Here is a 22,717-nt window from a genome sequence, read left to right on the forward strand (position 1 = left end):
AGCAGCCAATTGTACAAAAGATGCCACAACCAACAATGTAAATGATGACCATGTAAATTGTTTGTAATCATGGCCAAGGCACCAGGAGACCTCTCCTGCTCTTCTCAAATTGATGCAACAGAATTTCAGAGAGGCCAGGGGAAACTATATAAAGGGGTTTAAAAAAAAACAAGAGCAGGACTGAGAATCTGGCAAAGAAACTGGTGACCAGGCTTAGAAAATGGCAGGAAACAAAAAGTGAAGTAGGAATGTGATCTATGAAACGTACTGGGATGGTAAAAAAGCAGCATGGATCAGGGTTTTTAAGAAAAGAAATGGGGAACGAAACAAACAGAATTGGTCTTGAAAGACTGTGTGTGGGACCAGAGGTAAAAAAACAGCAAAAGATAAACCTTAAGAAAAACAACATAGATGGCAACAGAAATAAGTGCAAAATAGAGAAAACCCCAAGCCAGGAAGCAGCAAGGCTGGAGAAACTTAATGGGGGAAGAACAGATGGACCTGCACCCTTTGGCACAATGGTGATAGGAGGACCATTATAATGCAATCCTCTCCTGTCAACAAATGTTGCAAGTAACGTAGAACTACTGCAGCAGCAACTAATCAGCACGTTAAGTTAGCTGACCAATAATGACTTACCCCCAAGAATGGCAAAGAGGTGCCTGACAAGAGATTCAGCAGCAGCCGGATCACTGCATTGATGAGTTAAATTACGTAAAGCTATCACAGCCTCATCCATCAGCTGGGCATTGTTAGACTTCAGCTGGCCTGAGTAGAGGAAAGAAAGTGCCAAACTTGGGACAGTCAAATCAACACACGTCAATCCGGAGCAACAATCCGGAGCAATAATTTTTTCAAAAAACAAGCAGCTTGCCTAATGAGTTAATTTACTCCTTTTTCTTGATTTAATGTTTAGCAGGACTATGAAGCAGAAATACAGGAAATAAATACAATCAGATCCCCAGTAATAGACTGATGGGTGCAATTAATAAATCTATACAAGCTGTCCATTTATTAGTACAGATAGAGGACAACTCATTACATGGCTCTCCATTTCAAACTTACTTGCAAGGCCTTTGGCGATGTCTGCTGCATATTGGCTAAGGTCAAGAGTTACTGAAGCTAATAGGTAGGAGATGGCTGTAAAGAACAAAGTCAGTAAGTGATCACCACTGTCTCTCTGCACAAAGAAAAACTCAATACATCACTTCAGCCAACTGGAATTCAATATAACTGCGCAGAAATGAAAAAAGACTCGCATTTTTAAAGCAACTTTCACAACCTCAGGATGATGCAAGTACCGTGTATGCGTGCCCCATTACTGTCAATGAAATACTTTGAATTATAGTCGCTGTAGTAATTTGGGAAAGGCGGTAGCCAATTTGTGCACAGCAAGCTCCCACAAACAACATGTGATAACGAGCAGATAATCTGCTTTTGATGAAGTTGATTGAGAGATAAATATTGGCCAGGATATCAGGGAGTACTCCACTGCTCTTCTTCAAAATAGTGCCATGGGATTTTGTGCATCAACACAAGGGGGCAGACAGAGCCTCGGCTTAACATCTCTTCCGAAACATGGAACCTCCAATAATCCCTTCATATTGCATTGGAGCATCAGAGTAGATTTTTGTGCTCACAATATTCTGACCCACAGGTGAGAGTGTTACCAACTGAGCCATGGTTGACATACATTGTGGCATCACTTAAAACAAATGATTGAAAAGTGCTTCAAGTTCAATTTGTGGTCTATGCCAAATTAGCTCATCTCAGTGGAGATACTGGTCTGAATCTTCTGAAATGGGGAGTGGCGAATGACTCAACTTAAATCGCTGATGCGCTTCTTGATCCTGAGGAAGTCCTGATGGGCACACGTACGCGGTACTTACGCAAGAAGTTTAAACTTCTGATTGCTGGTTTTACCCTGCCCGGATTGCTGCATGGGAGACAGTGGGAGCAGATGGCCAGAACCATGGACACTTGGGCTGTTTCCCAAACTTATCCCGGTTTTTACACAGAGTTACTTAAAGCTTTTCCTAGCTAGAGTAAAGGCATCCCATGAGCATAGCTCTAAGTAAATCTGGAGTGTCAAAACCTCCAGCACCACAGCAAACTCAACAAGGGCGAAGGAAAGGGGTTGCGCGCGCGGGCGTTGCTGGTGTTGGGGAGAAGAGGTGAACAGCGTAGACTGGGAGTGGGAGAGGAGTTTGTGCAGTTTTAGAGGTTGACAGTCCCATTTAAAAACACTGCCAGTCAATGAACTGAAGACAGGCCTTGGGGGGGCATGTCTTGAGCTCGTGATGGTGAAGGAGGTGGCTGGGGGCGGCTTCGCTGGAATTACACTCATCACTTGGCCTCCTGACTCTGCTTGTTGCTGTGCCTGCTGACTGAAAGATCTGGGCCATTATAATCAGCCCCACTGATGGCTAGGGGGCAGATGTGAGGTGTTGAAAATCAGATCACTCCCGGTGTGCACAAGCAATTTGGCAGCAGGAAAACAGAATTGGGATCAGCCACAATGATCTTCATGGTGAAACAGCCAGACAACATTCACTAAGTATGTTCACCTGATAGTTTTTAAAAATTCGTTTATCAGATCTGAGTAATGTTGGCAAGGCCAGCATTTATTGCCTATGCCTAGTTGCCTTCGATGTGATGGTGGTGAGATGCCACCTTGAATCACTACACTCTATCTGGTGTAGGCACACCCACAATGCTGCTAGGAAGGGAGTTTCAGGATTTTGAACTTAGAACAGTGAAGGAACAGCGATATAATTCCAAGTCAGGTTGCTGTGTGACTTGCAAGTGGCGGTGTTCCTATGCATCTATTGCTTTTATCCTCTGGGTATAGAACTCTCAGATTTGGAAGGTGCTGTCAAAGAAGCCTTATTGAGCTCTGCAGTGCATCTTGTAGACGGTACACACCACTGCCACTGTGCACTGGTGTCAGAGGCCATGAGTGTTTAAGGTGGTGGATGGGGTGCCGATCAAGTGGGCTGCTTTGTCCTGGATGCTGTCGAGCATCTTGAGTGTTGCTAGAGCTGCACTCATCCAGGCAATTGGAGAGTATTCCATCACACTCTGGATTTGTGCCTTGTAGATGGTGGACAGGCTTTGGGGAGTCAGGCAAGTTATCTGCCACAGAATTCCCAGCCTCTGACCTGCTCTTGTAGCCACAGTTTTTATATTGTTGGTCCAGTTCAGTTTCTGAGAAACAGAAGGTTAACTATGCTTGAGCACTACAGCCAGGCAAGAGAATATTGGAATGAGAAAATAAATAGTTTTGCATTAGTAGCGCAGGTCAATGTGCATCTCACTTACTTTCAATTACATTCTCAGGGCTGCGCAGGATAGATTTATGCATTGTAGGGAGCAGGGAATCCTTGAACTCTTGATGGGACACATGCCGAAGCAACGATTCACAGCGTTCCTGCGAAAACACACAGTAAAGCCTCAACGGTTGGTCATTTCTGCACTCAGTGACACAATGTACATTTTCTTCATCCTGCTATATGACCATGTATAAACAATACCACATTGAACTTCTTGGATTCCATCCTATTTGTCAACCGATTCAGCGAAGACTTTCTAACAAGTAGAAAGTTTCAAGTCTTGTTTCACAACTGCGACCAATGAAGCACAAAAGTGCCCAGGGCACCAGACTCAATTAATACGTCTACAGAGATGCCAAATGGACAGCTGGACTGCAGAAAATTGACTAAAGAAACCATATGCTTATTTAACTTAAATTCTTACAAATGTACAAATGAATGACACTAAACTGTTGCTCACCAGAAGATATTTTGGAGGTTTGGTCTTGCTCATCAGGACAGTCTTCATGTAAAGCTCTAACATCTCATTCTGAAACACAATCAAGAGGGGAACTAGTCAGCCTTTGTCCAGGAGAATTGATTAATGCATCTGACTGCATCATTTGAAAACAATCTAAATGAAGCATGAGATAAATCTTTGTCACCAATACAACAGTGCTCCTTCAGTAAACTCAAGCATTCTCTGGGACAAACCTGTGAATAGTGTTGCACTATATGATATATTGGCCTTGGAGGTTAATTTGTTTTTCCTGAGCGCGCGATTAAGGGGTGATCTAATCGAGGTATTTATGATAATTTTAAAGGAGGTGAGAAGCTGGAGAGAGAGAGAGGCCATTTTCTCTGGAACAGGTGACAAAAACTTAAAGTTAAAGCCAGAACATTCAGAGTCAATGTCAGGAAGTACTTCTTCATACAAAAGAGAGCGGAAATCCAGGACTCTCTCCCCTAACAAGCTGTTATAGTTGAGGGTCAAAGGAAAATTCAAAACTGAAATGGACAGATTTTTGTTAGGGCAAGGATATTAAGGGTTATGGAACCAAGGCGATGGAGTTATGATATGAATCAGCCGCAATCTATAAGACTCACAATCATAGGTGCCTGCTCCAATCCCACTTTGCCGAGTCCTAAAATAAAAGCAAAATACTACAGATGCTGGAAACTTAAATAAAAACAGAAAGTGCTAGAAATGCTCAGCAGTTCTTGCAGCATCTGCAGAGAGGTCAAGAATTAATGTTTCAAGTCGAAAATGACTCTTCTTCAGAAGTATTTCCAGCAGTTTCTGTTTGTATTTCTACTGAGTTCCCGCTGTCCAGAGTGATTCAGTAAGGCAACTCGTGATTATGGAGGAGTGAGCTGTGACAAAGTGGCTCTTAAAGCAGAATTACTATTAGCTTCCAAAAATTGCAAAGCAAAGTTCCCCCAAAAGCTGGAAGCAAAGTGCCCAATGTGGGATGGGCTACATACTTTATGTTTGTTGATGGAGGCAATGTCTTTCTGGTCTGTACAGTACTGCACCAGTACTCCCAGCATTGCTAAGTGTAACGGATTTGGTTCCAGACCCACTGTTGTTGACAAATACTCCTGTGCAAGGTCTGGGTTCTGAAAAGAGAAGCAGAAGTAAAACAGTTAACACACCGGATTGACATGCTGCACGATGAGACAGTGCTGCTCAAGGATGCTCTCCCATATAGGCCCTGACCTCAAGTATCTGTGGAACTCAGCCAACCAGTGCACTACATATCTCTGAGCATGCCCAAAGTTTTTTGGGCCCATTCTAGAATACAACCTCAGACAGGGTGGCTGTAATTTCTAGTTAACTGGCACTTGTTTATGCAGCTATATCGTAAATGTGAGATAGTCTCCCCTCATATGATCATTATTCTTTAAAAGAAGTTGAGTCTGTTGGAGTCTTTCCAATGAGATGGAAAACTGAGGCCCCATCTATCCTCACAGGTGGGCATAAAACACTCCAATGCACTACTCTGAAGAAGGGCAGGGGAGTTTTCAACAACAACAACTTGTATTTATAGCGCCTATAATGAAAAATCTTCCCATGTTGTTTTAAAAGGAGCATTGTGAAGCTAAATTTAACATAGGGCAATATTAGGGCAAACAGCCAATAGCTTGGTCAAGAAGTAGATTTTAAGGAGCATCAAGAAAGGAAAGAGAGTTAGAGAAGCAGAGGTTTTGGAAGGGTATTCCAGAGGTTAAAGCCTTGGCAGCAGGAGGCACAGCCGCCAATGGTACCCACCAATTAAAGTCAGGGATGCTTAGGAGGCCAAATTAATTAGCACAGATATCTCAGAGTTTGTGGGGCTAGAGATTAGTGATAGGGAGGTGCGAGGCCAGTGATGAACTTTAAAGCAAGGATGAGAATTTTAAAATTCAGGTGCTGCTTGACTAGAAGCCAATGTCACTGAGCACAGGGATGATGGGTAAACTAAACTTCACGTGAGTAAGAGCACGGACAGCAAAGTTTGGGTGAGTTTAAGTTTACCGAGGGCAGAATGTGAGAGGCCAGCACTGGGGTTGTCATGTCCAGAGATAAAGGCATGGATGAGGGTTTCTGGGACAGATAAGCTGAGCTGGAGTGGGGAGTCAGGCAATGTTACAAATTTTGAAGTAGTATTAGTGATGGCATGGATAGGAGGTCAAAAGTTCATCTCAGGGTCAAATATGACACCAACGTTGCAAGCAGTCTGGTTCAGCCTCAGACAGTTGTCAGGGAGAGGGATGGAGTCAGTAGCTAGGGGATGGAGATTGTAGCATGGACTGAAGACAATAGTTTTTGGTCATCCCCATGTTTATTTGGATGAAATTACTGGTCATCCAGTACATGGTGTCAGACAAGCAGTCAGATAATTTGCAGCAGTGAAGGAGTCAAGAGAGGTAGTGGTGAGGTAGAGCTGGGTGTTGTCAGTGTACATGTGAAAACTAACACTGTGCTTTTGGATGATGTTGCCGAGTGACAGCATGTAGATGATAAACAGGAGCGGGGGGTGGGGCAAATAAAGATTCTTGGAGGGGACACTAAAGGTAACTGAGGGAGCAGGGAGAGAAGCCATTTTAAGTGATACTCTGGCTACAATTAGATAAGGCTGGAACCAGGCAAGTGCAATGCCACCCAGCCAGACAATGTGGAGATGTTGGAGGAGGGTGGCGCTGTCAACCATGTCAAAGGCTGCAGACAAGTACAAGGATGCAGAGGGATAGTTTACCTTTATCACAGTCGCACAGGGTGGCATTTGACTTTGATCAAAGCACTCCCATTGTCCTGGATAATATTTATCCCTCAGAGAAATATCACTAAACCCTGATCTTCAAATTATGGAATCTTGATGTGTGTAAAATTGGTTAGTGTTTCCTACATTACAATGGTTATAGAATGTTTACAGCAGAGGAGGAGGCCATATTGCTAGTCATGTCTGTGCTGGCTCTCTGCAACAGCAGTTTAGCGAGTCCCCCTCCCCTACCTTTTCCCTGTAATCTTTCAAACTTTTCTCTCTTCAGGTGCTTATCCAATCCCCTTTTAAAACCTACAATTATATCTCTCTCCACCACCCTCTCAAGCAATGTATTCCAGATCCCAATTGCTTGCTGCATTACAAAAATATTTTCTCACATGCCTTTGGTTCTTTTACCAATCAATTTAAATCTATGTCCACTGGTTCTGAACACATCAGCCAATGGGAACAAGTTCTCCCCACCTGCTCTGTCTAGACCCCTGATGATTTTGAATACCTCTAACAAAAATCTTCTCCCAAAATTTTCTTCTCCGAGGAGAATAGCCCCAGCTTCTCAAATCTATCCTCGTAACTGAAGTCCCTTGTCCATGAAACAGTTCTCATAAATCTTTTCTACACCCTCTCCAAAGCCTTCACGTCCTTCCTAAAGTCCAATGCTCAAAATTCAACACAATAACCCAGCTAATGCTGAACCAGTGCTTTATAAAAAGTGTGCTTTTGCACACTTTGGCTTGATTTATGCAGCCCAGAATCCCAAATACCTTTTTAACCAATTTTTCAACCTGCTCTGCCACCTTCAACGATTTGTGCACATTTACCGCAGGTCCCAATATTCCTGCACTCACTTTAGAATTGTACACTTCAGTTTGTTATTTATTATTGTAAGTACTTCCTTGGGAGTAAAACATTTCGGGAAATCCTGAGTTTGTGAAAGGTGCTATATAAATGCAAGTCTGTTTTTCTTTCCATTACTCTACAGGAAACTTTAAACTTGAAAACATTACTTCAAATGTAACCATCAATCAGGTGTTATTTCCCCACTCTGCCACTCTCCTAATTCTTTGACCAGCAGAAGACCCAAAAATACAGAGCACTCCAATTAAGCAACTCCATTCATTCAGTGGCTACAGCGTTTCAATATGTTATGTCCTTCCACAACATCAGCACTGAATACAAACAACAGACACCATATCTGCTCATGGAAATTTCCCGTCATCCAGCAGCACCAGCTGTCTCCAATTCTCCCAAACATAGCCTACAAGTATGGTCACAAGCCCTTGTTCATTGCTCTCCCATTACTCAGCCTCATCCCCTCCCCTTAGACACACCACCCCTCACTTTATCCAGGAATCATTCTAGCCGCTGGACCCCACCGATTCTGTCCTTTCCTTACCTCTTTCCACAGATGTTTGAGTTTCTTCAGGACTCCATTCACCGTATGCTTATTACCACCACCCACAACCTCTGTTAAAAGCAGACATTGTACATCCACCTATCAGGAAACACAAGGCGTGTGGTTAGATTAGCATAAAAATGGTGCTAACCGCATTGTTAAAAATCTCCATATAAACTACAAGGCTGCACCCCACGGAATTCAAAACCTCTGATTCACAGGCTTGGCTTTTTTATGTATTTTATTTTCAAACTAAATCTTTGTACAAGCGGAGTATTTCCACAGTTCACTCTCATGAACAAGATGTGGAATTAAGGCCTATGCTCTCTGCTCAATAGCATGAATCACTCCAAACAGAGGGATGCTGCATCTACTGCACCAATTAATTTTTCAATGTTCACACCAGAAATATGCAACTATGTATATGAAGGTCCAACTATGGAGCCCGCTTAATCTATGCATTCTTTCAATTTGGATTGGTCCTGAGCTCCTCCAATTTCTTGTCAATTATGGACCAAAAAGGGGGTCTGCATAAAGGCAGAGAGCATGGCTGAAGTGCTAAGTGAGCACTTCACATATATCTTTGCAAAAGGAAGATGCTGCCAAAGCCATAATGAAAGTGGAGGTAGTTGAGGCACTATTGGGCTAAAAAATGAAAAGTGGAAACATGAGAAAGGCTGGGATGTACTTAAAGTTGATAAGTCACCAGGACGATGGGATGCAGCTGTTGGCCGTAAATTTCCAATCCTCCTTAGATTAGGGATGGTGCTAGAGAACTGGAGAATAGCAAATGTTACACGTTGTTCAAAAATACGATGCAGTGATAAACCAAGCAGCTACTTGTTTCAAAATGATAATCTGGAAAAAATTAACACTCACTTGGATAAAGGTGGATTAATTCAGGAAAACCAGTATGGCTTTATTTAAGTTAAATCAGGTTTAACTAACTTGATTGAAGTTTTTGATGAAGTAAGAGAGAGGGTTGATGAGGGTAATGCAGTTGATGTGGTGTATCTGAACTTTTAAAAGATATTTGATAAAGTGCCACATAATAGATTTGCCAGCAAAGTTAAAGCCCATGGAATAATAAATGGACAATGGCAGCCTGGATACGAGATTGGTTGAGTGTCAGGAAACAGACAGCAGCAGTGAACTGTTGTTTTTTGAACTGGAGGAAGGCATACAGTAGGACACCCCAGAGGTCGGTATGAGGATCACTGCTTCTCTCGATATGTATTAATAATTTAGTCACTGGTGTACAGGGCACAATTTCAAAATTTACAGATGACATAAAATTTGGAAGTATTATGAACTGTAAGGAGGATGGTGATAGAATTCAGAAGAACATTGACAGACTGGTTGAATGTGGCAGATGAAATTTAATGCAGAGAAATGTGAAGTGATCCATTTTGGTAGGAAGAACGAAGAGAAGCAATATAAAATAAAGGGTACAATTCTAAAGGGGCGCAAGAACACAGAACTAAGTGTGTACAAATTATTGAAGGTGGCAGGAAGGTTGAGAAAGTTACAATATGGGATCCTGGGATTTATAAATAGAGGCATTATACAAGCAAGGAAGTTATGATGAACCTTTGTAAAATAGTGATTCAGCTTCAACTGGAGCATTGCGTCCAATACTGGGCACCACACTTCAGGATGGTTGTAAAGACGTAGGAAAGGTTACAGAAAAAATTTAAGAGAATGGTTCCAGAGATGAGGGATTGGCGAAGCTAGGCCTGTTCTCCTTAAAAAGACTGAGAGGAGATTTGATAGAGATGTTAAAAATCACAAGGGGATTGGACAGAGTAGATAAAGAGAAACTGTTTCCATTGGTGGAAGAGTAAAGAATCACAGGACACCACTTTAAGGTGATTGGCAAAAGAACCAATGGCAACATGAGGAAAAACATTTTTACACAACAAGTGGTTCAGATTTGGAATGCAAGGCCTGAGAGTGTATGGTGGAAGCACATTCAATTGTGGCATTCAAAAGTGAGTTGGATAAGCTCCCAAGAGAGAAAAATTTCAGAGCTATGGGAAAAGGAAAGGGGAATGGAATTAGCCAAGTGGCACTTGCAGAGAGCCAGCATAAACATCATAGGCCAAATGGTCTCCATTTGTGCTGTAACTGTTCTATGTTTCAATGACCTCAGGTTCTCTCAGATTATCTACCTCACTCCCTACCACCACCACCATATCCTTGGGCCATTCTGTTCGGAGTTATTGGTAGCACTCTTGCCTCTGAGTTAGAAGGTTATCAGTTCAGATCCCATGCCAGAGACCTCCATACATCTTCTAAGCTAACCACTCCAATACTGAGTTGCATTGTCGGAGGTGCCATCTTACATACGAACTTACAAAACAGGAGCAGAAGTAGGCCGTTCGACCCCTCGAGCCTTCAATGGCTGGTCGGTTTGTATCTTGAATTCCACATTCCCATCTACCCCCAATAACCTTTGATTCCCTTGCCTAACAAGAATTTACCTACCTCTGCCTAAAAAATATTCAATGACCGCGCAGAGAGTTCCAAAGTCGCACAACCCTCTGAGAAAAAAAATTCTCCTAATCTTTTAGAGATGTTAATGCGAGGTCCTGTCTGTCTTTTTGTGTGGACTATTTGAAGGGGAGGGGAGTTATGGCCAACGGCATCACTGAATATGGATAGGAAGTTTGAGAAAGTGGTTAAAAACTCATATGGGATCCTGGGATTTATAAATAGAGGTGGCATACATGCCTCTATTTTCCCAGGTGGAAGCTATTGTAATATATGGATGAAATGGATTGCACATCACCATGAAAAAAATAGGAGGCTGAAATTTCATCAAGGAAGCAAAACAATCCTTTCTATCCTTCTCAAGAAACAAGCAGCTTTAGGAATTCAAGCATGGAACGTGGAAAACCTATCAAGCTCATTTCCTGCACAGCCTGTGTACTTCCCAATCTACCACCAGTTCCACCTAATTCACTACCTGAAACTCCAGTAGAAAGCTTTCATTGTGCTGCCTCCTAACAGGTAACATGAGCAAAACTGCTGAACACCAAACAACTACACATCCTATCATATTCATCCAGGCCTAGCTACTTTCCTTTCAGCTGAAGGTTCAGCAAACTCCAGTTTTATTTCCAAGGTGCATTTTCTAAATATTGCAACAACCCCCCAAATAACCATATGTAAAAAGCAGCTATTTCCATCTCCCCTCCACTCACCAACTTTTTCCACATCTCGGTTGCTCGTTTTTCAGGAGTTGTGAAGGCCGCCTTGACCAGCAGTAACATCCAGTTGAGAGCAAGGGACGCTGCTGATGCACTGCTCTTACTGTCAGGATGAGAGACCGAGTGAGAGAGTTTTTAAGGAGTTAGATTGTTAGTCATACGTATTTGAACAAGCATTGGCTCAAAAATAACATGAACAGCAACCAGTAAATCGACATTCGATTGGCCCTCAGTCATCGGTAGCACAGTACTGGGTTGGGAAGGTGGTGGACATTATCCACGTTTTCAACTGTCCTGTTACTCTGTTACAAGCATTCAAGATGATAATAGTATTATTCCACACACTCCCTGGCCTTCCTCCCCTGCAATTCCTACCCATGGTAGGCTTGCTGCTCTTTGTGCCTCCACTCACAGCCTGCTTTGCTGTGGGATGATGATGGAGCTGGGAATTACTGCAGTGTCCCAGCACCTTCCAATGAAAGATGGCAAAGGGATACATTTGGGAAGCACGATTATCCCATTTTCTATACAGTGAGCCATAGGACCCAATTAACATAAACCTGCAGGATCAGAACCTTAGGCACACAGAAGGAGCTTCTTCAGCCATCATGTCAGCTCTTTGAAAGAGCTGTCTGATTATTTCCACTCCCCTCTTTGCTCTTTCTCCATAGCCCTGCAATACTTTCCAAGTATTTATCCAATTTCCTTTTGAAAATTACTGTTGAATTTGCTTCAGTCTCACACTGTAACAGATCTAGAGTTCTTCCCCCCACCACCCTCTCTGGGATGGAAAGACAGACTAGGAGTATCAAACAATGCCAGTGGAGGATGCACCACATTTTTGTTCCTGACTGAGAAATTTGGCATTGATCCACCAGTCCATGGTAGCGACATGCTGGAGAGTGGCTCTTGAGCAAAATGTTATTTGGGATTGTGGTCCCAAAAGTAGCAGAGTAATTCTGGAATAATCCAACCAAGAGATACCATAATCTGCCAGAGTGAAGTTTCTTCTGGCAATCTAAAATCAGTGAACTTCAACTGTAGGCAAAGAATTTCAATTTCCTAGTTCATTCCCATTGAAGTGATAATTGGGCACCCATGTCATTGTTTTATTCACCAGTAAAAGTCCAACATTCTTCAGATCAATGACAGTTGCTCACTCCAGTCAGTATTTAACGTAACTTAATATTTAGTGTAAATTTGTATACAAACATTTTCAATAGTTAAAATAAACATGATTCATATTACCACTGGATTCGGAGCATGTGTAACCTTGGTATGGAGGTTCTTGACCCAATGGCTCTCTGATGGACAGCTGTCCAGTTTCAAGCCTGTACTCAATGCGTTCAATAGTGGTGTGCAGTTTCTGTATCAATTGGCTCTGTACACCATATAACTATGAGGTCAACTGGAGATCTGCAATTAGCAGTAGAGTGCAAGGCATACACACTCACTGTAAGGACAATGTTCTATCTCTGCTTTGTATCAATTCTATTTTGATCTGTGAACTGTAAATACCATGGAGTCTCCATTTCAGGAGATGATTTATTCGCAACAGTCGATGAGACAGTGGCATAGCGGTAACGTCACTGGACTTATAATTCAGAGGCCCAGGCTAAGGTTCTGAGGACAAGGGTTCAAATCAAGGGTTCCAATCAAGGGTTCCATGGCAGCTGGTGGAATTTAAATTCAATTAATGATCTGGAATACAAAACTTGTCTCAGTAATAGTGACCATGAAACCATTGTCAATTGTCATAAAAACCCATCTGGTTCACGAATGTCCTTTACAGAAGGGAATCTGCCGTCCTTTCCTAGCCTGGCTTCAATTCCAACAACAATGTGATTGACTCCTAACTATCCTCTGCAATGGTGTGGCAAGGCGCTCAGTTCAAGAGCAATTAGGGATGGGCAACACATGCTGGCAACGCCCACATTCCATGAAAGAATAAATAAAGATAACAAAACTCTTCGGGTAAACAAAAGCCATTGTAAAAATCCACACATATCTCCTTGGTGCTAGCCTCCCAGCTCTGTGTCCTTGTTCATTGCTTTGCATACCTTGGATTTCCATTCTTACAGGTGATTCCCGTCGACTGCAGGCATTGCACAAGGTGTTTTGTTGTTGCCTCGGCATGACTTTCAACTAATTGCTGAATAACCGCCTGTAGGGCTCTCTGGGATGCTGCATCTCTGCCGAATGATACCAAAACAAATCTTTAGCTAATTCCAATACTTTTCAGAAGTCTCATTATACAGCAAACTAACTGGAAAGCACAGACTCATACACTTGGAATTACTGCCACATATTTCTTCAAATATTCAGAAGGCAATTAAGATGGAAGATTTGAACTTGTGCAGTAGAGTGCTTAGCAGTGGCCAGGTCTGAGATACGTTACAAGGTGGAGCATGGGAAATCTGCAACGAATCTCCCCTGTACCCATCTATAAATACTTAATGCTGCAACTCTTACTTAGAATGGGTAAGCTTTTCTGCAGCACTGACATCCATCACCTTAATAGACACAGGTTACAAATAAAATACCCTCAAGAGGAGGTGTTTAGATACTTTCTTGTTGGAGATGGTCATTTCCAGGCACTTGCGTGATACAAGTTACTTGTCACTTCTCAACCCAAACATGAATGTTTGTGAATGTCCGGTCTTGTTGCTTGTGAGCACAGACTTCCTCATTACCTGAGTTGTGAATGGAAGGAAAGGCTATGCAATCATTAGTGGACATGTCCACTTCTGACTCTATTAAAGAGGGAATGTCATTGATGAAGTAGCTTAAGATGGTTGGACTTATGACACTGCCGAGGAACTTCTGCAGCGAAATCCTGGGGCTGAGATGATTGGCCTCCAGCAACCACAACCATCTTCCTCTGTGATAGGTATGACTCCAATCAGTGGAGAATTTTTGCTCCATTTCCGCTGGCTTCAATTTTACTAATGCTCTTTGATGCCACATTCCCTCAAATACTGCTCTCATGTCAAGGGCAATCACTTTCACCTCACTTTTGGAATTCAATGTTTTTGTCCATGAAATCCTGGGAACAATAATCCAGAAGCCTGAGCTAATAATGCAGAGAACTCAAGTTTAAATTTTATAAAGGCAGTCTGAGAACTGGAATTCACTTTCGAAAGAAATCTTGGAAGTAAAACAGGTCTCAGTAAAATTGACAATGAGGCTATCAGATTACTATAAAAACCCACATGGTTTACCTAGATGTGATTGCCGTTTCACACCAATATGTTTGATTCAGAACTCCCTTCTGAAGCGGTAGAGCAAGCCACTGAGATTTATCACTACCTTCTCAGGACAACTAGGAGTAGCAATCTTCGTCTTGCTACAAATGAATTTAAACAAAAATTCACAAAGCTAACTAATCAAGACAATATGAAAGTTGCGGTCGACTAAGAACGAGTGAAAATGGTGATGCCGAAATGAAGTTGATGAGAGAAAATAGCGATGGATATCTTAAAACTGTTGCTCATGCCTTTGCAGAATTATGGAATAATGAATGAGCTCAAACTTAAAGCACATTAGGATAAAATAAACAGTGAAGCAATAGCAATGTCAGATTTAGTAATGTACAGTTATGGGTATAGTAGCAACACAGGGAAATATATTATTTGAATTTAAATTTCTGGTACTAACCTGTAGCGATGTAGTGTCAAGCAGAAAAGTTTGCATAAGCCTTTCACAGCAGCATCAGGTAGGTCTGAAAGGACAAAGGACAAGCAGCTATCTATCACACAGTGATAAACCAGGGTACTCAGACAGTTGCTAAAGAGTACAATAAATACCCCCACTGATACTGCCTTCATCTATATTAAAGGTACTGAATGTCCTGTGTATGGTATGAACTACCTGCAAGTGCTTAACAGAATTTGACACCTCGTGCATTGGTAACACAAAACCCTCCAGCTACAGAGTGATCCACGATCTTTCTAACAGGAGGAAAGAAACAATCTCCATCAGTCTTGACTCAGTGGGTAGCACACTCACCTCTAAATTAGAGGATCATGAGTTTTGACCCCACTTCAGCATCCGTCTGTCTGTGTAGGCCACAAAGATTCTACAGCACTATTCAAAGAGCAGGGGAATTCTCAGAGGATCCTAACCATTATCTTCAACCAACACCACTGAGAAAACAGATTGTGCAGTCCAAAAGAAAAGAAAGACAGGAAATCCACCCTCAGAGCTCCTCTGTCTGCTGCCCATGGGCTCCCTCAACTTCTGGCCACCTGTTACCCACTATAGACTGGATTTCTGCACAATCCCCTTCTGTGGGTAGACATCTGGCTATCACTCAAATGGAACAAGCTGCTGACCTACACTTCACATCAAAGTGGACCGCACTGCAGCATTAACAAGTAGCTCTCAACTGAGGCACTACGGCAGGTTCTGATCGTCAGGAAGGTTATAACACTGCTCACTTAAAAACCTTTTATATTTTTTGATTTTATTCATTTCTAGGACATAGACATCGCAAGCAAGGCCAGCATTTATTGCCCATCCCTAACTGCCCTCAAGAAGGTGGTTGTGAGCTGCCTTCTTAAGCCACTGCAACCCATGTGGTGCAGGTATACCCACAGTGCTGTTAGGGAGGAAGTTCCAGGATTTTCAGCAACACTGAAGGAATGGCGATATATTTCCAAGTCAGGGTGGTGAATGACTTGGAGGGAAACTTCCAGGTGGCGGTGTTCCCATGAATCTGCAGCTCTTGTTCCAGTAGATGATAGCGGTTGTGGATTTGCAAAGTGCTATCTAAGGAGGCTTGGCGAGTTCCTGTAGTGCATCCTGTAGATAGTACACACTGCTGCCACTGTGTGTCGGTGGTGGAGGGAGTGAAAGTTTGTGGATGGAGTGTTAATCAAACGGGCTGCTTTGTCCTGGATAGTATCGAGTTTCTTGAGTGTTGTTGGAGCTGCACTCATCCAGGCAAGTGGAGATATGAAGCCAGGTGCTCTGGGAGACAGTAAGGTACTTTAAAGAAGGTGAAACAGGTTTTCACTATTCAACCTGGAGCAGCGAGATATTCAAAACTATGATTCCAATTTGGGATCCAATTTTGCCCCAACACAAAACTCTTGGATGCTCTGAGGCCCCCAGGGATGATTTGATTCAGCAGACACATACCTTTTCCATTGACACAGCTCCCCAATTCCGAAAGTATCTGCTGTCTCTCCTTCACGCTGGCTGTAGTGACTTTCGCAGCAAACCTCCTGAGGGTATCTGAAACCTGCAAATCAATCACACTGGTCTCACTCTAAATCCTGCTAACCAAAGTATCTAACTTATCCCACAGTGTTCCAAATATCTCACATTTACTGACAAATAAGGCATTGGCTGGACCAGAATCACTGGATTCCCACCAAGTAATAGATTTAATGTAGGAATGAAGAGAACCAGCTCCATTTCCATTAATAAAGCTGCTCACAGGGCATCAGGATAACAGAGCCCACAGCCCAGGAAGGATCAATAAATCCCTCTTGCGTGCAACAATGGAGGAAGGATAAAAGTGACCTCTGCACCACAGGCTAGCAAAGTGAAAACCAAATGCCTGATGGAAAGTGCACTTTGGCCTCGGTTATGATGCCCTCTTTGTTTTAATGGTCCACTTTCAATGTCTGAGCTCACATGGCATGTACACCCACTTGAGAAAGATACCCGAAGGGATTGGCAAATGTGGAACTGCACCCCTACACAGGTGAGTATTTGTAGAGAGAGCAGAGGGGACAAAATATACAGAACAAAAAGAATTGCTGATTAATGTCTAAACAAATAATCGAAAAACTGCAGTTCCAATAGAAATTTTAGCACAGAGGGAAGCAATTTAGCCAATCATGTTCACACCTGCCTGAAACTGGAGCTACCTACAACCTATTCTAATTCCAAATCCAATGCTTAGACCACGTTTTCTTCAATACGCTCCTTCAAAAGGTTGACCTAATTTTCTGTTCAATGATGTGACAGATATAATCGACTCCATATTTTAACAGTTTTTTGATGGAAATTTTATCTTATAGGTTATAAGCCTGTGTGTTTCTCCAGGCAGTTTATAATGAGTGATGGCTAAATTTAAAGAGATGCAGTTACTCAAGCTGTACAGTTAAAGGTTAGTGTTTTTCACCAAGTCTATATCAGCTCTTTGACAGCTATCCAATTAGTCCCACTCCCCTGCTCTTTTCTCACAGGTGTGCAATTTTAATCTCTAAGTATTTATCCAATTCTACTTTGGAAAGATATGAGTGTGTCTGCTCCCACCACCCATTCAAGCATTGCATGTCAGATGATAATAATTCGTTGTGTAAAACAAGTGTTTCTCATTTCACCTCTGGTTCTTTTGCCACTTATCTTAAATCTGTGTACTCTTATTAGCAACTTCTTAGCCAATGGAAGCAGTTTCTTCTTATTTACTCTCAAAAACCTTCATGATTTTGAAGGCTACTACTAAATCTCCATTTAAACTCCTCTGCTCCAAGGAGAACAATCTCAGCTTCTCCAAAATCTCTCCATGTAACAAAAAGCCCTCATCGACTCTAGTAAATCTCTTCTGTACCCTCTCCAAGGCCTCAACATCCTTCCTGAAAGGTGTCATCCAGAATCAGACAAAATACTCCGGCTGTGGTCTAGCTATTGTTTTATAAATGTTAAGAATATCTTCTTTGCTTTTATATTCCAAGCTTCTATTTATAAAGCAAAGAACCCCATGTGTCTTCTCAACTTGCCATGCCAGCTTCAAAGATTTATGTACATACCCCAGGTCCCTCTGTTCCCGCACCTCCTTTAAAATTGTACCATTTATTTTATATTGCCTTTCTTCATTCTTCCTTCCAAAATGCATCACTTCACACTCTGCGTGAAATTTCACCTGCCATGTGCCTGCTCATTTCAGATGTCTGTATGCCTTCCTTAAGTCTGCTGCCATCCTTCTATTTGCTTACTACATTTCCAAGTTTTGTGTCATCTGCAAACTCTGAAATTATTTCCTGTATACTTAAGTTCAGGTCATTAATATAAATCAGGAAGAGCAGTGGTCCTAAGATATTTAATGGATATATTTTATCCTCAGCAAAGATTGTTTAGGCACTAGTAATCCAAATTAGTGATGAGTGCATCAGTATTGGACACAGTGTTGGCGATTTACTGTAAGGACACATTACAAACTTCAATTCTCCTAGTAACCTGCTATTTTAACAGATTGCTGCCTAGTTCAGACTTCCTAACAAGCCCTAACTTTGTTTCCAGCCAACACTGGGCAGAAAAAAACCCAAACATTAAGCAATAGTAAATTACATGTTTTGGGAAAGGTGCGTTGAAGCCACAGAATCGCCAAAGGGTGAGCAGTGAGGGAAAATGGAAAATTTCACACTGCAACAAGTGCTTCATTCCTGGTACTCAACCTTCCTTTCTTAAGTCTGTGAATAAAGCTGTCATCACCACTTCAACTCTGTGAATGATTTGGTCAGAGCTTCAAGAGATTCAGAGGGTAGCTCAGTTATTTAAGGATACTAGCAAAATAGGGGGTGTTGACCTTAGTTTTAAAGATCAAGATGTTGATAGAATCAGTTTGGGTAGAAAGAAGAAATAGCAAAGGTAAGAAGCCACTGTGGGAGTAGTTTATAGGTCACTTAACAGTAACAACACAAGCCTCAGAGCAAAGGATGAAGTATACAGGAAGAAAGAATGGGGACTTATAAGAAAGGTTCAGCAATAATCATGGGTGATTTTAATCTACATATAGATCAGACGAATCAGATTGGCAGAGGCAACATGGAAGATGAGCTCACTGAGCGTATTTGGGACAATTTCTTAGAGCAGCACGTTCTTGAGCCAACCAAAAAGTAAGGTATTCTAGACCTGATAATGTGCACTGAGACAGGGTTAATTAATGACCTCAGAGCAAAGGAGTCTCTAGGTAGCAGTGATCATAACACAATGGCATTTCACATCTAATTTGAAGGTGAGAAGTGTGCACCTAAGACTAGTGTTTTAAATTTAAACAAATAAATAAATTACAAGGGTACGAAGATAGTTGGCCAAAGTGAACAGAGAAATTAGGTTAAAGGGTAGGACAGCAGAGATGCAATGGCAGACATTTAAGGAGATATTTCATAACTGAGCAAAAATATATCCCAGTGAGGAAGAAAGACTTCATGAGAATTATGTACCATCCATGGCTAACTAAGGAAGTTAAGGATAGTATCAAACTGAACGAAAAAGCGTACAATTCTACAAAGATTAGTGGTATGTCAGAAGACAGGGCAGAATTTAAAAAACAGCCATAAAAAGACAAAAAAGGGAGAAATTACAGTACAAGAGAAAGCTAGAAATATAAAAGAAAGATAGCAAAAGTTTCTACAAGTATTTAAAAAGGAAATGAGTAAATGAAATGAACATGGATCCTCTAGAGTGTGTGTGGGGAATTAATAATGGGAAAGGAAATAGCGGAAACGTCGAACAGATATTTTGTGCATGTCTTCACTGTAGAAGACACAAATAACATCCCAAAAATACTTGTAAATCAAGAGATGAAAGGAGAGAAGAAACTCAAAACAATTACAATCACCAGGGAAAGGGTACTGAAAAAACCATTAGAACTAAAGGCTGACAAGTCCCCAGGACTGGATGGGGTCTTAAAAGTGGCTGCTGAGATAGTAAACACATTGGCTGTAATTTTCCAAAAATTCCCTAGATTCACAAAAAGTCCCATCAGTTTGGATAAAAGCAAATGTAACTCCTCTATTCAAAAAATGAGAGAGACAGATAGCAGGAAACTACAAGGCCAGTTAGCTTAACATTTGCCTTAGGGAAAATGCTAGAATCTATTAAGGTGATTATGGCAATCAATGCGATCAGGCAGAGTCAACATGGTTTTACGAAAGGGAAATTGTGTTTGACTAATTTATTGGAATTCTTTGAGGAAGGAACAAGCAAGGTGGATAAAGAGGAACATGCAGATACGGTATACTTGGATTTCCAAAAGGCACAAGATAAAGCCCCACATCAAATGTTGCCACACAAAGTAAGGGCTCATGGTGTAGAGGGTAATGCATTAGCATGGATAGAGGATTGGTTCGCTAACAGAAAGTAAAGATTAGGGATAAATGGGTCATTTACAGGTTGGCAAGCTGCAACTAGTGGAGTGCCACCAGGATCAGTGCTGGGGCCTCAAACATTCACAATCTATATCAATGACTTGGATGAAGGGGCCAAATGTACGGTACCTAAATTTGCTGATGACAGAAAGATAGGTAGGAGAGTAAGTTGTGAATAGGACATAAGGAATCTGCAAAGGGATATAGATAAAGTGAGTGGGCAAAAATCTGGCAGATGGGGTATACTATAGGAAAATGCGAACTTGCCCACTTTGGCAGGAAGAATAGAAAAACAATATATTTTGTTTAAATGGAAAGAGATTGCAGAATTCTGCAATACAGAAGGATCTGAGTATGCTGGTAGATGAATCATGAAAAGTTAGGACAGTAGGTGTTGAGGAAGGTAAATGGAATGTTGACACCTATTTCAAGGGAATGGAATATAAAAGGAAGTAAGTTTTGCTACAGTTACACACTGTGTTGGTGAGACCACAGCGTGAATGCTGTGTACAGTTTTGGTCTCCTTACTTAAAAGATATAATTGCATTAGAAGCAGTTCAGAAAAGGTTCACTCAACTGAGTCCTGGGATTGTGGGGAGGGTGTTATCTTATGAGGAAAGGATGCACAGATTGGGCCTGTATCCATTGGAGTTTACAAGAATGAGAGGTGATCTCACTGAAACACATAGATCCCAAGGGCACTTGACAAGGTGGACGCTGAAAGGATGTTTCCCCTTACGGGAGGGACTAGAACTAGGGGACAAGGTGTAAAAATAAGGGGTTCCCCATTTAAGACAGAGATGAGAAGAATTTTTTTTTCCTCTCAGAGGGTCATTAGTCTGGAATTCTGTTCCCCAGAGAGCACTGGAGGCAGCATCATTTAACATTTTTAAGGCTTAGTTGGATAGATTCCAGACTGACAAGGGAGTTAAAGGTTACGGGGTGTAGTCTGAAGTTGAGCGATGATCTTATTGAATGGTAAAGCAGGCTCAAGGGGTCGGATGGCCTACTCCTGATCTGAAATTTTTGTGCTCAAGGAATATCGATATATTTTAGCTTCCTTCATATTGTAATAAGAAATGAAAAAAGGCTGTTCATGCCACCAACTTTGACAAAATGATCGAGGCCAAATATGAGACCTGGTCATAGTACAAATTCAATTATACCCTCTATAAAAGCAAGATAAGTCCAAGGGCAGAATCTTCAGCTCGGCGATCGGGCGCAGGGCCTGCTCGCTGAGGTGTAAAATGACGTTGGCCGTGCGTCCCAACGTCACCGCACGTCATTTAGAGTTTCAGTTCGGTGGGTGCGCAGCTGAGTCAGCTGCATGCCCACTGAACTGTCAAAGGCCTATTAAGGCCATTTGAATATCAATTAAACTAATAAACTGAGTTGCCGTCCAACCTTAAGGTTGACGGGCATGCGAAGATCCCAGGTGGCCTTCACATTTTTCATAGAACCTCATTCATAGGCAGGATGAGGTTTCATGAATGTTTTTAAAGTGTTTTAAAAATTTTAGATAAAATTAAAGGCCATGTCCCAGCTCATGTGACAGTTTCACATGAGGGAACATGTCCTTAAAATTTGTTTACAGTTAATCAATGTTTCATAAGTGAAACTAGTCTCCCTGAGGCAATTTCAACTCAGGGAACGCCTCCCCTGCCCACACAGGGAGTGCACAGCGCTTCCGGGTGCACGTCACGCTGGGCAGCCCTTAACTGGCCTGCCCACGTAAAATGGCAACAGAGACCCGATCGGGTCCGTGCCTGCACTCGCACAACCCCGCCCCCGACAGGGGGAAAATTCTATCCCAAATGTGGGAGTGCTTGAATACCCTTCAGTCACTCTCCCCCCCTCCAGGATAGTGAAGCTATAATCTCAAAATATTCCAAGTGGGGACAAAGAATTGAATATAGCAAGTCCATCTTAGCTGAAAATATGCAGCACTAAGGCACAGAAGGACACAATATGAATATTTAATATGACAATATTTAAAAACATACAATAGCTGTACAGAAATCCAATCTTAATTTAACAACCTTCCATCACCAGCACACCGTGGCTGCAGTGTGTACCATATATGAGATGCATTGCAACAACCCGCCAAGGCTTATTCAACAGCACCTCCCAGACCCACAATCTCTTCCCCTAGAAGGGCAAGGACAAGGTGAATGGAAGCATAATCACCTCCAAGTTACACACCATCCTGACATGGAAATATACTGCTGTTCCTTCATTGTCAGTTCAAAGTCCTGGAACTCCCTTCCTAAAAGCACTGTACCTTCACTACATAAACACCAACGTTTCAAGAGGGAAATAAAAGCAAAATAAAGGCTTAGCAGCATGTGTGGAGAGAGAAACAGAGTTAACGTTTCAGCCGAAGGACCTTTCTTCAGAAGGCTCATCACCAACTCAAGGGCAATTCAGCATG

The 22,717-nt window shown here is 42.0% G+C and overlaps 1 protein-coding gene across 1 annotated transcript in view; it reads right to left on the reverse strand.

Annotated features, from left to right (window-relative positions):
- The window catches only part of gcn1 (GCN1 activator of EIF2AK4), a 119,971-nt gene that overhangs the window by 91,903 nt on the left and 5,351 nt on the right, over window positions 1-22,717 (reverse strand). The window contains exons 2-11 of the mRNA XM_041202634.1: window positions 16,325-16,427; window positions 14,840-14,903; window positions 13,243-13,374; window positions 11,177-11,285; window positions 7,971-8,069; window positions 4,797-4,931; window positions 3,793-3,861; window positions 3,322-3,430; window positions 1,066-1,140; window positions 640-768 (exon numbers count right to left, since the gene is read on the reverse strand). Coding sequence (XP_041058568.1) covers window positions 640-768; window positions 1,066-1,140; window positions 3,322-3,430; window positions 3,793-3,861; window positions 4,797-4,931; window positions 7,971-8,069; window positions 11,177-11,285; window positions 13,243-13,374; window positions 14,840-14,903; window positions 16,325-16,427 — 1,024 coding nt within the window. The remainder of the gene's footprint in view (window positions 1-639; window positions 769-1,065; window positions 1,141-3,321; window positions 3,431-3,792; window positions 3,862-4,796; window positions 4,932-7,970; window positions 8,070-11,176; window positions 11,286-13,242; window positions 13,375-14,839; window positions 14,904-16,324; window positions 16,428-22,717) is intronic.

The sequence above is a fragment of the Carcharodon carcharias genome, chromosome 13 (assembly GCF_017639515.1).
Source record: "Carcharodon carcharias isolate sCarCar2 chromosome 13, sCarCar2.pri, whole genome shotgun sequence".
NCBI lineage: Eukaryota > Metazoa > Chordata > Chondrichthyes > Lamniformes > Lamnidae > Carcharodon > Carcharodon carcharias.